We start from the raw sequence: 15,794 nt of genomic DNA, 5'->3' as shown, positions 1-15,794 counted from the left end.
GATAGGAACGTGGTTGATAAAAGTTATGGAGGAAATATTTCCTCAATAGAAGCGCCCAGTTTAAGCGGTCAGCCTTTTTTTCAGTACAATCAAAGGACGAGTGAAAAACTGGAGTTAAATTCTATAGTCAAAATTAATAATCGAACCAGTACATTCCCAAATATTTTCTACTGCCGTTACAACGACAGAACTAGACCCGCCCAACTCATGGAATTTATCTGCGTTACAAAGTACATTTGTGAATTCCTAAACGAGCTAGCAGCTAAGAAAATTTTCCGACCTCCACTCTTGAAATAAAAAGTACAAATCTCTTAGAATTTAAACAAATTGTTTTACATGTTTCAGATGTCCCTTCAGAGTTGAAGATAATTACTTCCTAGTCCAAACCTCCCGCAGGACAACGGGGGATAGGGGCGGGCAGGGTTTGAACCCTGAACCATCGATAAATCTGAACGACAGTCCAGCGCGCAAACCGCACGACCAGGCAGCCTCTAGTAGACATTTCCCACAATATATTTCCTACTATATTTAATTGGCTACCCACCTACGAGAAGAAAAACTATGAATTTAAACCTCTGTTGCATTGCAGCTATGCCCAATCATGGTTAAGGCTTCGGGAGTCAGTGCTGAGGAAAAATCATGAGCTGGCGACCCCAAGGCAGTTTGCAGCACCCAGAGCCACACCCTGGCAGAACCTGAGACGCCGCTGACCCCAAACTGTATCGGCACTTGCCGTTCCTTTGGATGCATCAACTGCGTGGAGGGGGGGGGGGGACTGATGTGTGGGCGACATCGTTACGACCACAACTAATGCCCAGGCATTCATCTCATTTCCGTGAGATGATCCTTTGTCGCTCCGCTACTGAAGGAGGCAATAGATATTTAATTGGAAATTGTTTATTCCAAAATGATAGTGACATTTACAAACCAGCAGACGGCATGAGGAGAACATCTTGTGTTTTTGAGGGATTGTATTGAACTAACCGTGTTCATCTTTTAGCATTGAAAACAAAAAATATTTAAAGATAAAAAGTTTGTTTATCATGATACTAGAAAAAATAAGATACCAATGGGAAAAAAAAGGGGGGAGGTGTTGGCTGTGAAAGGTGTTCTCCCATATCATTATCAAAACGCCTGGATCCACCGATGAGTACACATTCTGACCCCCCCCCCCCCCCCAAAAAAAAAAAATTGTTCGATGCAAACAGCGGTGCAGCCATGTTTAACGTCGCTACAGCGACACTAACTAACCTTGCAGGAACTGGCCTGTGCGGAGGTGAAGCAATTAAACCACCCGTGCACCACCTACAATTACAACATCTCTACCAACATAAAAGATAAGTCAACATTGCGGATTTATCCACGCATGTATGTATCTCCCAAATAAATGTGTTTGCTATTCTGATGTTTTGAGACAGAGTTACTGCAGCGATTGGACCCCCATAATGACCTGCTAACTATCGTAAAAAAAAAAAAAAACGCAAGCTTAAAATCTATGGCCATATTACAAGTTCTTCGGTGCTCGCATGACCTTCCTTCAAGGAACAGTACCAGGAAAAAGAAGAAGAGGAAGCGATGACAACATAAAAGAATGGTCGGGCCTGCCATTGAAAGAGCTTATAACTAAGACAAAAGACAGAGAGGAATGGAGAAAGACTGTCGACAAATCTTTTGCGTGATGCCCTACGGTCCAACAGACTAAGGAATAGGTAAAGGTAAAGGTAAGATGTTCTTGACTCCATCACACATGATTATTGACTGCAATTAATTGATAAACACTAAATACCATTTCGGTACAATGTGTTCATCAAAAAACAAGTACAGGTATCATGGTTCTACTTAATCAAACTGACTGAAGACCTCAACTTTAATTTACTACACACTTTGTCTCTAAATGCGTCTTTAAGTATAGTAGCAGAAGTTCTAGGATGTTTTTGGTTCATACCTTGCCTATAAAGCATATAAGTACCAGGTGACCGAGCCTCCCTCTGTTGAATGTTTCGTTTCCCGATCTCATTTCAGAAACGATCGTGTGTGTCTATTTGGATGAGAATGAGAATTCCCTTTTTAGAAATTTTAAGCAAAAATTAATTGTACGAAAATGAAACAATTTAAAATATATTTAACGGTCGACGTTGAGTTTTGCGCTGTGGCCAATGAATCAAGATTTTTTTCTCATGTTTATGCATATACTTTGAAATTTTAAAGAAAATCGGTAGAGTCGTTTTTGAAATACAATATATATATATGTATACATACAAGATAATGCCATTCAATGTTTAGATCCAGAATCTAGGTATAAATCTAGAAAGATCTATTTTAATGTACAATCTTAAACCAAAAGATGATTTTAAATCAATAGGCTTGAAATAATTATATCTAAGATTGTCGAAAACGTCACATATTTTGTTATCTCCATGGAAACTAAAAACAAATAAGCTTTATCTCATACAGTTGCATGAATATATATTTCTGTCATTGATAGTTTTTTTTTTCTTTTTAAAATCCGTGAAATTGAATTGTATTATTTCTAAACTTAAAAAATTAAAGATCATAAAGTTTCTAAGATTGAACAGCGTTTTTGTTTTTTTTTTATATTTATAAGGCGAATTCCCTCATGACTGTAAAAGATCTACGTTCATAACTATCTGATACGAAATTTGGATGTGTTGTGAATGTAAGTATGATATCTATATAGGTCTCTGACATAAACCTTATTTTCTTGTGTACTCCTATTCTGCAACGTAATAATATTTGCGGTCACGTGACTGCTTCTCGTACTGCTAAATTAAGTGCATAATTTTGATGTACAGACTTCAATACTCTCCGAACTAAACTAAACCCCCTACAGTATACATGTGTATATATGTGAATGTGTGTGTGTGTGCAGTACTGTGCACCATCAAATCACAAGGTATATAATGTCGCTTTGAAAAACAAGCTTTCGTTTCAGTCTGTCAGCTCTTCGAGTTATTTAAATGAAGGAAAAAAAAGGCTAACACCAAACTGTTGGAGTGTAAACTTTTTTTTTTTTTTTTTTTTACTTCCTGGTTATTTATGCCCAGCAGACGACAAGTCTAGTATACACAAGTAGAGTACTCCTTTCAGTACTTGAGATATATAGGATAGAAAAAGCATAGAATATGAATAGTTATTTAATTTGTTTACTGTTTTCTCCTTTCGTAAAATGAACAGTGATATTTATATGGGACTTTCATCAAGACAAATCTTTCTTTTTTTATTTTGTGTTTTGGTGACAACGAAAGGTATGCTGTTTTAGTTTTGTAATATCATGAACCTGTCTAATAATATCAAGTCTTTGAAATAATAACATCATCAGCTAAAATCAAAATCAAATAAAATATACACTAGATAGGCTTGATAGATTAAATGTTGTTCTCTATCGAGGCAGACAAGAAATGAGCTGCGCTGGTGTAAAAGCGCGGGAAATCGGAAGGCGCGGGGATGTCTGATACATATAAATAAGAGAAGAGTGTTAGCCTTAATCCTATTTTTGTCCTATTTTGACCTAATTTCTGCTAAGTCATTCGTTTTCCTTACGTATTTAGGCAAGCAGTTGTTCCTGGCTGATTCAGGCAACCAATTCTATTCTTTAATAGAACTAGAGAAGAAAGGCACTTTACGAATTTGTTCTAGCGTATGGAATAAGTGAGAATATCTATCTTTGTGTCTTTCTGAGTATTTCATTAAGTTTTGTTTTTCTAATTCCAAATTATGGTTTAGTGTTTTATGTATCATCCTAACTAAATTTTCTCTTGCTTATTAATAATGGCAGATATATTGCAGGTAAAGATATCTACGAAGAAATAGAAAAGAGAAGGTACTTTATCTAGCAGTTCCACTTTGCTGCATTTCTCCCACCCCATCTGAAGATTTACATTTTGAAGTGGTGAAATTTTATGAAAAATCTGCTTACATAGTACATTTTAAAAATCAAAGTTTGTTCACTTTCGAAAACAAACAAAAAAAGTAGCTATTGCATCAGAGATTTGAGACATCTAAAATAGTATGATGTCAAATTTGCATTTTCTTTTCTAGTTTCTGAGATGTAAACGGGACAGACGGACAGACAGGCCACACAAAAGTGACAAAACTAGTAGCTGCTATTCCCCTTACGGGGGTCGCTAGTAAAGCAGTTGCTGTTGTGTCCACATCGCAATATCATACAATTCTAACAAAACATGTAGGGCACGGTGGCTTAGTGGTTAAGCGCTCATCTTCCGAAACTGGGGTCCTGGGTTCGAATATCGGCGAAGACGAGGAATTTAAATTTCTTGATTTTTAAGGTGCCAGTTCTGTACCTGACTTAAGTTGGTGAAAGTAAAAGAGGTTAGTCGTTGTGCTGGCCACATCACACCCTGCTCGTTAACCATTGTCCAAAGAAGCAGTGCCCTATAGATCGCAAGGCCTGAAAGGGGAACTTAACTTTAGTTACAAAACATTTAGATCGATCATTAACTCTGATAATGACTGGACTTTCTAATTTTTTTTAATTGGAGGCGTGATTTAACTTTTTTTTTACCCAAAGTGAACAAACTTTGATTTTTAAAATGTACTATGTAAGCAGATTTTTCATAAAATGACAAAACGCTCGGGAAAAAGACGAAGTCGAATGCCTTTGGCTATTCTTATCAAATTAGAATAGCTATTATTTTATTTATATATTTTTTAGCGTAGGTACTACACTAGTGAAATTATGTCACCGTATTCCGGATTTAGTTGTAGGAAACCGGGGGGGGGGGGGGGGGGGGATAACCTCAAAATTCTCTAAAAAAAAAAGCACAACTACTGCACCTTTTGTAGCCAAACGACCAACGGCAAAGTGATATAGCATCAAAACTTTATACACAGGTTCTCATTCCCTCATAATAAGATCCGATTCTAACAAATGTTTTCAACAAAATATATTACAAACAAATACGCCCAAAATTAGGATAAAAAAAGAACTACATTGACTACTTTAGAGACAACTTCATATCATATCATATGTCTACAGCCTGCACTTCGGGTTGGTTCGGATCAAAATGTCAGTTCATGTGCTACTGCAGTGGCGCTAATGGCATTTGTGACGACACTGGCAGGTGCTTAACAAAATGTGACAACGGATGGTTTGGACAGTCATGTCAGTACCGTACGTATTCTAGAACTCCAATGTACTCTAGTGTACATATCGATAAACATATAATTAATCACATAGATGGAGAGATGGAGAGATAAAATGCTTGATGGATGGATGGATAGATAAATGGTCGAGTGTTGATAAACAGATAAACGGGCAAGCAAACGATTAAAAAGATGGACGAACGGACAAGATGATGGATGGATAAACGAATGAATTAGCGGACAAACGTATGGATGGATGGACTGTAGATAGATAGATAGATAGATAGATAGATAGATAGATAGATAGATAGATAGATAGATAGATAGATAGATAGATAGATAGATAGATAGATAGATAGATAGATAGATAGATAGATAGATAGATAGATAGATAGATAGATAGATAGATAGATAGATAGATAGATAGATAGATAGATAGATAGATAGATAGATAGATAGATAGATAGATAGATAGATAGATAGATAGATAGATAGATAGATAGATAGATAGATAGATAGATAGATAGATAGATAGATAGATAGATAGATAGATAGATAGATAGATAGATAGATAGATAGATAGATAGATAGATAGATAGATAGATAGATAGATAGATAGATAGATAGATAGATAGATAGATAGATAGATAGATAGATAGATAGATAGATAGATAGATAGATAGATAGATAGATAGATAGATAGATAGATAGATAGATAGATAGATAGATAGATAGATAGATAGATAGATAGATAGATAGATAGATAGATAGATAGATAGATAGATAGATAGATAGATAGATAGATAGATAGATAGATAGATAGATAGATAGATAGATAGATAGATAGATAGATAGATAGATAGATAGATAGATAGATAGATAGATAGATAGATAGATAGATAGATAGATAGATAGATAGATAGATAGATAGATAGATAGATAGATAGATAGATAGATAGATAGATAGATAGATAGATAGATAGATAGATAGATAGATAGATAGATAGATAGATAGATAGATAGATAGATAGATAGATAGATAGATAGATAGATAGATAGATAGATAGATAGATAGATAGATAGATAGATAGATAGATAGATAGATAGATAGATAGATAGATAGATAGATAGATAGATAGATAGATAGATAGATAGATAGATAGATAGATAGATAGATAGATAGATAGATAGATAGATAGATAGATAGATAGATAGATAGATAGATAGATAGATAGATAGATAGATAGATAGATAGATAGATAGATAGATAGATAGATAGATAGATAGATAGATAGATAGATAGATAGATAGATAGATAGATAGATAGATAGATAGATAGATAGATAGATAGATAGATAGATAGATAGATAGATAGATAGATAGATAGATAGATAGATAGATAGATAGATAGATAGATAGATAGATAGATAGATAGATAGATAGATAGATAGATAGATAGATAGATAGATAGATAGATAGATAGATAGATAGATAGATAGATAGATAGATAGATAGATAGATAGATAGATAGATAGATAGATAGATAGATAGATAGATAGATAGATAGATAGATAGATAGATAGATAGATAGATAGATAGATAGATAGATAGATAGATAGATAGATAGATAGATAGATAGATAGATAGATAGATAGATAGATAGATAGATAGATAGATAGATAGATAGATAGATAGATAGATAGATAGATAGATAGATAGATAGATAGATAGATAGATAGATAGATAGATAGATAGATAGATAGATAGATAGATAGATAGATAGATAGATAGATAGATAGATAGATAGATAGATAGATAGATAGATAGATAGATAGATAGATAGATAGATAGATAGATAGATAGATAGATAGATAGATAGATAGATAGATAGATAGATAGATAGATAGATAGATAGATAGATAGATAGATAGATAGATAGATAGATAGATAGATAGATAGATAGATAGATAGATAGATAGATAGATAGATAGAACTGGAACGTGTTTTATATGTCAAGGTCGCAGTGATCCACCTTTATGTAACACAGGTAAATATATGTATCTGGTTTGTAGCAGAGGTAAATTCAAAACATGTTATGCTTTTAAGAAGAGTTAAAATTAATTATTTTTTGGGGAGAGGGGGTTAAATCTTTTTTTTTTTTTTTTCAAGCTTTGAAAAAAAAATTATATGCAGTTACAATACTTGTATAATAATCTGGTCGTATATTAATTTGATTCTAACATAGAAATTGTATAATTATTTATATACTAATGTAATAACATATTTTTTAATTCGAATTCTTGTGCATGTACAAGTGGTCAATGGGGTCCCAACTGTATCAACCAGTGCGGTCTTAATTGTTTCGGTAGATCATGTGACATGACTACTGGTGTGTGTGACAAAGGATGTAGTGGGTTTACAAACCCACCATTGTGTACTGCAGGTAGTTTTTCGTTATGGTCTAATAATCTGATATATATATATATATATATATATATATATATATATATATATATATATATATATATATATATATATATATATATATATATATATATAATTGAATGTACAGGTAGAATTCGGGTTAAGACGGTCTCGGCTTACGTTGATTGCATGGTTAGGACGCTGTTTACGACGGCTCAGTCCGACTTAGGCAGGGCTTGGCAGGAGGTTTTGCCCTGATAGAGGAAGGGTTGTCAAGGTTTGAGGCCGAGGATCCCATCATGGAGAGGTACACTAGGGTTGCCAGAGGAGTCATGGATTCCCTTAGGTGTTACAAGCAGATATTGGAGGAGATTGTTTGTTTAGATTTATATATCAAAAATGAAACAAGTTTCCTACAACAGACAATGAAAGTGTTGTTTTTTTTTTAAATTATTCAATTCATAGTGTCAAGTGTTTTACGCTCCAAAATGTTTATATTCAGTACTATTCATGACATTAAAATGTCATACATAACACAAAGAACAAAATGATACGAATACTGCCATCTCCCTGCTGAGTGTATTTCAAACCATGAGATGAAAGGGCAGAGCGAGATCTCAAGGGGCTCGCTGTTAAACGACCCATGAAAAAAAAAATATGGCTATCAATAAACAATGAAATAATATAATGAAAAGTCATGTGCTTGCCTACATTAATGTGTTAAAGAAAGAAAATTATCCAATTATTTTTAACTGTCTTACTATTTTTCTTTTTTTTTTTTCATTAGCCTGTCAAAGTGGTCAGTGGGGTCTTAACTGTACCAACCAGTGCAGTATAAGCTGTTACGATGGATCATGTGATAGGATAATCGGTCAGTGTGACAAAGGATGTAACGGATTTATCAATCCACCCTTTTGTAACACAGGTAAATTGTATTTGGATTTATTGTAAATTTTATATAAATTAATAACTCTGTTTAAGCGAACTGTATTTGATATTTCTATACAGTACATACATCTGTCTGACTAGTTTTAATTATAAGTATTTTATTTTATGATTATTATATAGGTTTTGCTTTTATGTATATGTTAGATATGATTTAGTAATTATTAACATATATAAAGTAAAAAGAGTAAAGTGCCCCTCCACATCTTGCAAATCTTTTAAAGTAGCTGATTATTTTAAAATGTTTCACATATTTCGGATGTTCTTTCAGAGTTCAAGATAATTTACCTCCTAATTCATCCCCCCCCCCCCGGCAGTGCGACGGGAGTTGGGAGTGGGCAGGGTTTGAACCTTCCTCGTTCCATATGTTAGGACAAATTTTTACAAATTCTTCCCTAGCGCTATTAGAGCATGGAATGGGTTGCCTGAGTTAGCCAGGAAAATCAGTGACTTGGCAGAATTCACGTCATAGGCCAATATGCATGACTAAAGGCATGACGTGTAGGACCCAATCATCTTCTTTTTTTTTTTTTTTTGAAATAACGACTTTATTATATAACATTAGATAAAAGACGGCAATTATTATCGATAAGTCCGAACGACAGTCCAGCGCGCAAAACCACACGACCAGTCAGTCATCCTGATAATATTAAGGTCATTTGTTTTATTGCCAACATTTAACGAGGGTACCCATTTGCGTTTACATAACTCAGTGGCGTCCTGAAAATCCCGAAATTTTAAGTCCCAGCCTTTATTGAAATTACAACCCTCTAACCCTCGAATCGGATGCCTTGTTCTTTATTATTCAACGATCACGCCTGATAATAAGATGCAGGATTACAGAAATAACCTAATATGAGATAAAATTAATTAATTCCAAGATTTGATAATGTCGTAAATTTTAGAATAATACACGATAAAAATAATAAATTTTAAAAATGACAAAAAAAAATATTTATTTTTTTTACAGAATGCGGCATTAATACCTGGGGACCAAACTGTCAATTTTACTGTCGAACTAATTGTTACAACATGTCATGTAACAAGGTTACTGGAGTTTGTAACAGTGGATGCATTGGCTACATGGACCCACCGAACTGTATCGTAGGTAAACATTTAAAACATATATAAACAAGCTTGTCAATAATTTTAAAATAAAAATATGCCACTTTTTAACCTTGTCGTGAAAACCCAGGATTCAACATATATTTTTTTTTATTATCAACATTCTGGCTTTTCAGAATATTCAATTTCCACTCTCTCAGCTAATTTGAGAACCTTTCTAATTGCTCTTTATCTATCCTAAAGTCTGTTGGGGAGTAAAAAATGATCTGTCGGTCGTCTTCCTTTATTATTCAATGCCAGTGTTTTCCTAAACTGTGTTCTGCAGAATCCTAGTGTTCCGTGAGGCCTTAATATTATCCCACGAACTACTGGGATAATTTAACTATTTCTCAATAAAATTTATTTATAAAACTAAAAGAGAGTGACCTGAATTCAAACCAATACCTTAACTAATGTGCCATGAAGCTGTTTAAAATGGGTTTTTAGCTATTTAAAGTTATTTACAACTTTTTTTCTACAAAAAATAAAGGATAGGGTATTAATAAAACTATGGGTTAGAGCTAGTAATTCTTTTCTGTTTTTGAGATCTGCGTCCATGTTGCAGTTTCCAACCTTGGCCCTCCATGAAGTTCTGACTTGAATAGAGGTACCGATATTGTAAAAAGGTAAAACTGCTTTCTATCGGTAACGGAGAATTAGCCAAAGTATTTAATATTTAAGAAATATTGTCTTTTGACAACGGCCACCCGCTCCATCAGAACTACGTCAGGTCGTCGCGAAGTGGGCGACTGCTGTCAATCAAAACAAGAACGGAGCGGTACAAAAACTCGTTAGTACCTCACTCGGTCAGACTCTATCACCGCCACTCATTGATCAAGGAACATGAAATGCACCAAGATACCTGTGTGTAGTCGATGAATGAACTCTTTATGTTGTGTCTGTTGTATTTATGTGTATGTTTCTGTTGTGTTGTCTTTATATGAGAAAAGAGTCCTTGTAATTACAACAAATTTCCGTAAGGATCAATAAAGCAATCTTAGTCTTAGTCTTAAAACGGATTCAATTTGTTGATAAAATAAATTGCGTCCAAAAATTATTAAGCAGATGTTTATTAACATTAAAATTATATATTTGTATATATATATATATATATATATACACACACAGAATGCACATTGGGAAAATGGGGACGTAACTGTGTCAATAACTGCAGCAGAAACTGTAAAGGACAAAGTTGTGACCGAGTTACCGGACATTGTGACTACGTTTGCGATAGCGCCTCAGATCTCTCCTGCCCTTCCGGTAAATATTTTATGTGTATCTACTGTGATGGAAAATAAAAGAAGATGTCTAGGAAGCATCAGATAGATGTCATTATTTACAATTCAAACGCCAAAATTCACGTAATAAATGTTGTTATTCTCCATCACTAACAGATTGTCCAGCAGGTTTTCACGGTGCTAACTGCAGCCTGCTGTGTTCTTCCAACTGTAAAGATAAAGTTTGTAACACACTTGGTTACTGCCTCCTATGTAAAGCTGGATATACAGGTCTCTACTGTGAGAATGGTAAAACATTTCCCTATACTGTGTGTGTTTCATTTTATTTCCTAAACTGATAATATTGTGGTTTTGAAAAAATACATATTTATAAAATTTACAATAAAAAAAAAGACTAACATGGCATATCCGTATAAACAAAACTAGATCGTATTAGCCAATTTGGTATACAACATAATGATATTGTTATGATATTGCTTTTAGTTTAACGCTAAACACATTGTCCAATTTTTAGATTGTCCGACTCGTCAGTGGGGCATGAATTGTAGTACCGCCTGTAGTGACGAGTGCTTCAATAAATCATGTGATAAAACATCCGGTGTTTGTATTCAAGGTTTGTTTTGTTATTGATATCAATACATTATTATTACAAGCAAAATATTTTTTAAAATCCTTTTTAAAAAGAAAATATAAAAATTAGATTATCTAATGGGGAAAAACTCCGTCATTAAAACTTTATCTACCAATAATGTAGAAGTTATTTCTCTTATTCGATATCAAACAAAAAAAATGTATTACTAATAAATGAGTATATTTGTTTATTGATTTATGTTTTGTCAGGTGCAATAAATAATAGTTTAAAGTACCAACTTGATTGGAGAATGCATGAGAGAGAAATAGCGTTAACAATTATCTTAGCTGATTAAACCCAACAAATGAAGCTATATGTGTTAATACTGGAGTATTAGTTTCCCTTGTTGCTATTAAACAAAATAATTAATTACCAGTAATTAATTGTCTGATTTTTTTGTTTTGTATTTTTGACGTCCAAAAAATAAGTAAGTGTACTATTGTTATACTCGCTACACTAACCAAATTTGACCTACATAATTTTGCGATATGGAAGACAGACAAGGTCATTATCTACCCGGTGATAAATATAAGATGTGGATTTCTAATTTGTTTTAATTTTTTTTTTTTTTTTTTGAGAATTTAAAAACTAATATTTATAACTTTCTCTTTAATTAGGTCAAGCGGGAGACACAACAGAGTCCAGTGGTTTGACATTCCCGGCAGGTGTTGGTGTTGGAGTAGCTGTTGGTGCTGTGGTTGTCGTCTTGATAGTTGTTGTTGTTTCTGTCGTATGTCGACGAAGACGTAAGCAACAACAACCACAACCACAAAGTCACGAGGAACCAAAACGAGGCACACGACTGCATGCTTATGACGGTGTCAAAAAAATTAACGAATACAGTCATTCATACGAAGAAACTTTTGCACCTGGTCACTTGATTGCTGAAGTATTATAAACACTTATATTTAATATAAAAAAATTCACAAAATGAAATTGTGTTTACCATAGACATATTTAAATATAGACTGGAAAAAGGAAATAACTACATGTAACTTGAAAACATGTATATCTATTGTTGTCGGATTTCCGAATTCTGAAAAGTTGCATGATCTTCAGTCTTAGAGATTAAACAAAACTATGCTGCTCATAAATGCTGTAGAATAAAGTACACAAAATTGCAAGTCACAAATTTTCGTTTCATAAAACTCTTCTATCGGGCAGTCTATATTTATTTATGTCTATGGTTTTTTACACAATTATCAGAGGCAGCCCCTATGGGTCAGGCACATCATTTTCCAAACAAACGCGTCACTAACCCAAAATTAGCATTTGAACCCGAATTTAGCAAGCTACAAATTACAGTCAAAGAAAATTTATTTTCAATAACGTTTCTAGTGTTTGAAATGTAGATGAAACAGATGGACGGACGAACAGACTAACCACACAAAACTAATAATGGCTTTGACGGTGGTCACTATAAAGACGATGACAACATATGAATCAATCAAAAAATTAACCATTTAGTCAGTTAGTTAGGGGCCTAGCTAGGAATTTTCCATCATTTTGAGGCCCGGAAGTGGGGGTGGGGGGACTTGAACTCTTTGGATGTCCCTGCATTTTGAGTAATAGTTAATATTTAATGTAAAAAAAAACTCATTTGGGAGCCCCCTCAAGTGGGAGCCCGGGTTTTTTTTTCAAATTCTCCTCCCCTTCTCCGCCACCCTACCTACGCCACTGCAATTAGTGTTAATTCATTAAGGATGTTGTAAATAGAAAGAGAAGATAAATCTTGCAGTAGTGAGAGAGCTGCTCTTTACCTTATTATAGCTTTTATTTTAAGCGTTATTTTATATTTCGCCTGTTTAATATTCCCGACTAACAGATAAATTCAAGCCAGATGAAGTTAAAACAGATAACAAGACAGTCAAGACATCTCAAGACCCGCCAAATTCAATTTATGATAACATTGAAGAATGTACATCATTGGGAGAATAATTTCATAATGTCTCATTATTCACCTTGTAACATATTAATTTATAAATTTTATAATAATAATTTTTATTTTTGTTTATCTTGTGTATAACAATATTTATTTTGTTCCATAATTATTAATCCATTTACAAAAGTCGTTACATTTTTTAATGAAACCAGCAGACGATTATAAAAGCCGCCATCTTGTGTATGAGGGAGAACTTTTGTAATGGGCATGGTTGCTGAACGTACAAATTATGTGAATGTGTCAGACAAAAATAGCTCAAATTTTCAGTAAAAGAAATTACAAAAGTCATTTCTCTGTAAAACAAGTTAAGAAATTTATATAATATAAAACCACAGACCTATATATACTACAATAAATATAGATATTCGATTTCCATTTACGATTTATTTAGGTAGGTGATTTAATACTATTACACACCATGTATCATAATTTAGAAAAACCCAGGTTAGTTTATTGTGTAACGCTATTCGCTAACAACGCATAGATTGCCATAGATCTATCTCCTTGTTAGTGTATTTAGATCTATTGATCTAGTTCATATATACAAATCTGATACAATAGATAGGTCTATAGCATTTATGAATGCGTTGGTAATAATATTATAGTAGGTCTTAAATTACATATAATAGACGAGATTAGTAGATTTAGTAGATTTGTTTTAGAATGCTAGAATCTACATATTTTTTACGCATCTTAAACAGCACAGCAGACAAACTTACAAAAGCCGTGAAGTCGCAACAGGCACAGGCTATGCGATACCGCTCACGACATTCACGGTTCTGCGTATACTTTCAAACCTATAACAAAACATTGGGATATTTGCGACTGACAAATATATATAGGCATACAGATTACTTTCAGCCGACATACCGTATTATTAACAAGACCTCTATGTGAAAGACTTAATCATCTATCATTTAATAAAATCTTTTTTTTTAGGGATTATTGCTACTTAAAACGTTGACGAATTCATAAATCGAGCTCATGTGTCAAGCCCATTCAAACCGTCATTCTAACCACTTTGCTAGCGAGGTGTGTATGAAAATAGAAGATTATCTTTTGTAAAGGGAACTAATTCAGCTTATGCCACCACCTCAGTCAAGTTAAGTACAATTTCTTTCGCTTTTTCGAGATACCAAGCAAAATAATGAATTACCAAATCTTTATTAACTACTTGTTTATTTTTTTTATAATTCTTGTGTTGTCAGGTAAAAGAAATGTCTGTGCAAAATTTCAGCTTGATCCGATATTGGTTGTGTGAGAAATAAGGTGTAGAAACGTATTTATCAGACTGACGGAGTGAGTTGATATAAAGTTTGTAATAAACAAAAAAGCACAACACTACGATATTTAAACGAACGTTTTAAACACAAATGTCACACCAAAGTTGGTAAAGTCTTAGAAGACAACCTACACACACAATGTTTCTTGATTCAGAGTTAGAATAGTGTTGACGACATCGCCAGTTACCTTGACCTACAGTCACCATTCTGCACTGAACGTGACCTACAGCCTTTTAGCTACGTAAACAGAGAGTTGAATGTCCTTAACTACTTATCAATTGCAGATATTCCAACCGAAAGAAAGAGAAGATAATTATGACCTTCATGGGTATTAATGTGTTAATCTAGACACTCAAGCGAATAGCGAGACTTAGGCTATTCCTTTGTGATCATTCTATATGGATCTGAGACATGGGTATTATACAGAAAGCAACTAAGACTACTTGAGCGCTTTCACCATGGACATACGGGGGGCAAGACTGAATTACAAACAGCGATGTCCTTGCGAACGCAGGTATGGACAGTATTAAGGACTTCTTATGGTCGGCTGCCGAGGACAGACGCAGACGGCGAAAAGAAAATCTTAAATCGACCACCGGCGGACAATGGCTATGCTTGCCCTGGGTGTGGCTAAGTATGTAGGTCACAGCTGGAGCTGCGTAGACACGGAAAATACTGCACTCCTCAATAATGTTTAGACTCGAAGAAGACAAGCTTTATTATTATTAAGTATGTTGCATGCAGCCATTTAAATAAGAAATACAGACAAGACAATAGTTAAAAAGTAAAGTTCCCCTTACAGACATTGCGATCTAGAAAGCAGATGATATTAAGGTCAACCGTTTCTTTAGCCAATGGTTAACAAGCAGGGTGTCATGTGTCCAGCACAACGACCAACCGCCTATACTTTTCCCAACTAAAATCAGGTACATATTAAGAGTCGGGTGGACTCAGGGGTGCCCTAAAAATCCCGAAATTCAAATTCCCAGTCTTCACAATAATTCGAACCCAGGACCCCAGGTTCGGAAACAAAGCGCTTAACCACTCAGCCACGGCGCCTCCAGACACAAGACAATACTAAAACAAAAAAAAATAACAAG

At 34.0% G+C, this 15,794-nt stretch overlaps 1 protein-coding gene across 3 annotated transcripts; it reads left to right on the top strand.

The window, feature by feature from the left end:
• The first annotated feature begins 3,058 nt into the window (after positions 1 to 3,058).
• Positions 3,059 to 13,469, top strand: LOC106051690 (multiple epidermal growth factor-like domains protein 10). Of its 3 annotated transcripts, none has more exons than XM_056031250.1 (9): positions 3,059 to 3,266; positions 5,018 to 5,143; positions 8,336 to 8,473; positions 9,464 to 9,601; positions 10,726 to 10,860; positions 10,995 to 11,126; positions 11,353 to 11,451; positions 12,087 to 12,341; positions 13,295 to 13,469. In XM_056031250.1, exons 1-9 carry the CDS (start codon positions 3,188 to 3,190, stop codon positions 13,405 to 13,407), a joined length of 1,215 nt encoding a protein of 404 aa, XP_055887225.1. In that variant the 5' UTR covers positions 3,059 to 3,187; the 3' UTR covers positions 13,408 to 13,469. The 3 variants fall into 3 exon arrangements, with proteins under 3 accessions (XP_055887225.1, XP_055887224.1, XP_055887226.1); XM_056031249.1 differs by having other exon boundaries at positions 5,018 to 5,152; XM_056031251.1 differs by lacking the exons at positions 3,059 to 3,266; positions 5,018 to 5,143 and adding an exon at positions 7,445 to 7,567.
• The last annotated feature ends 2,325 nt before the right edge of the window (positions 13,470 to 15,794 follow it).

This window comes from Biomphalaria glabrata, chromosome 5 (genome assembly GCF_947242115.1).
Source record: "Biomphalaria glabrata chromosome 5, xgBioGlab47.1, whole genome shotgun sequence".
NCBI classification, from domain to species: Eukaryota; Metazoa; Mollusca; class Gastropoda; family Planorbidae; genus Biomphalaria; species Biomphalaria glabrata.
This window is presented reverse-complemented; position numbering and strand designations above follow the sequence as displayed.

What these genes read in the sequence shown, in the direction of transcription:
- LOC106051690 (XM_056031249.1), top strand. Translation starts at nt 3,188, where the DNA reads ATGAACAGTGATATTTATATGGGACTTTCATCAAGACAAATCTTTCTT. An exon ending in TGGACAGTCATGTCAGTACC is followed by an intron (nt 5,153 to 8,335) that starts GTACGTATTCTA and finishes TTTTTTCATTAG; the next exon opens with CCTGTCAAAGTGGTCAGTGG. An exon ending in CGAAGAAACTTTTGCACCTG is followed by an intron (nt 12,342 to 13,294) that starts GTCACTTGATTG and finishes CCCGACTAACAG; the next exon opens with ATAAATTCAAGCCAGATGAA.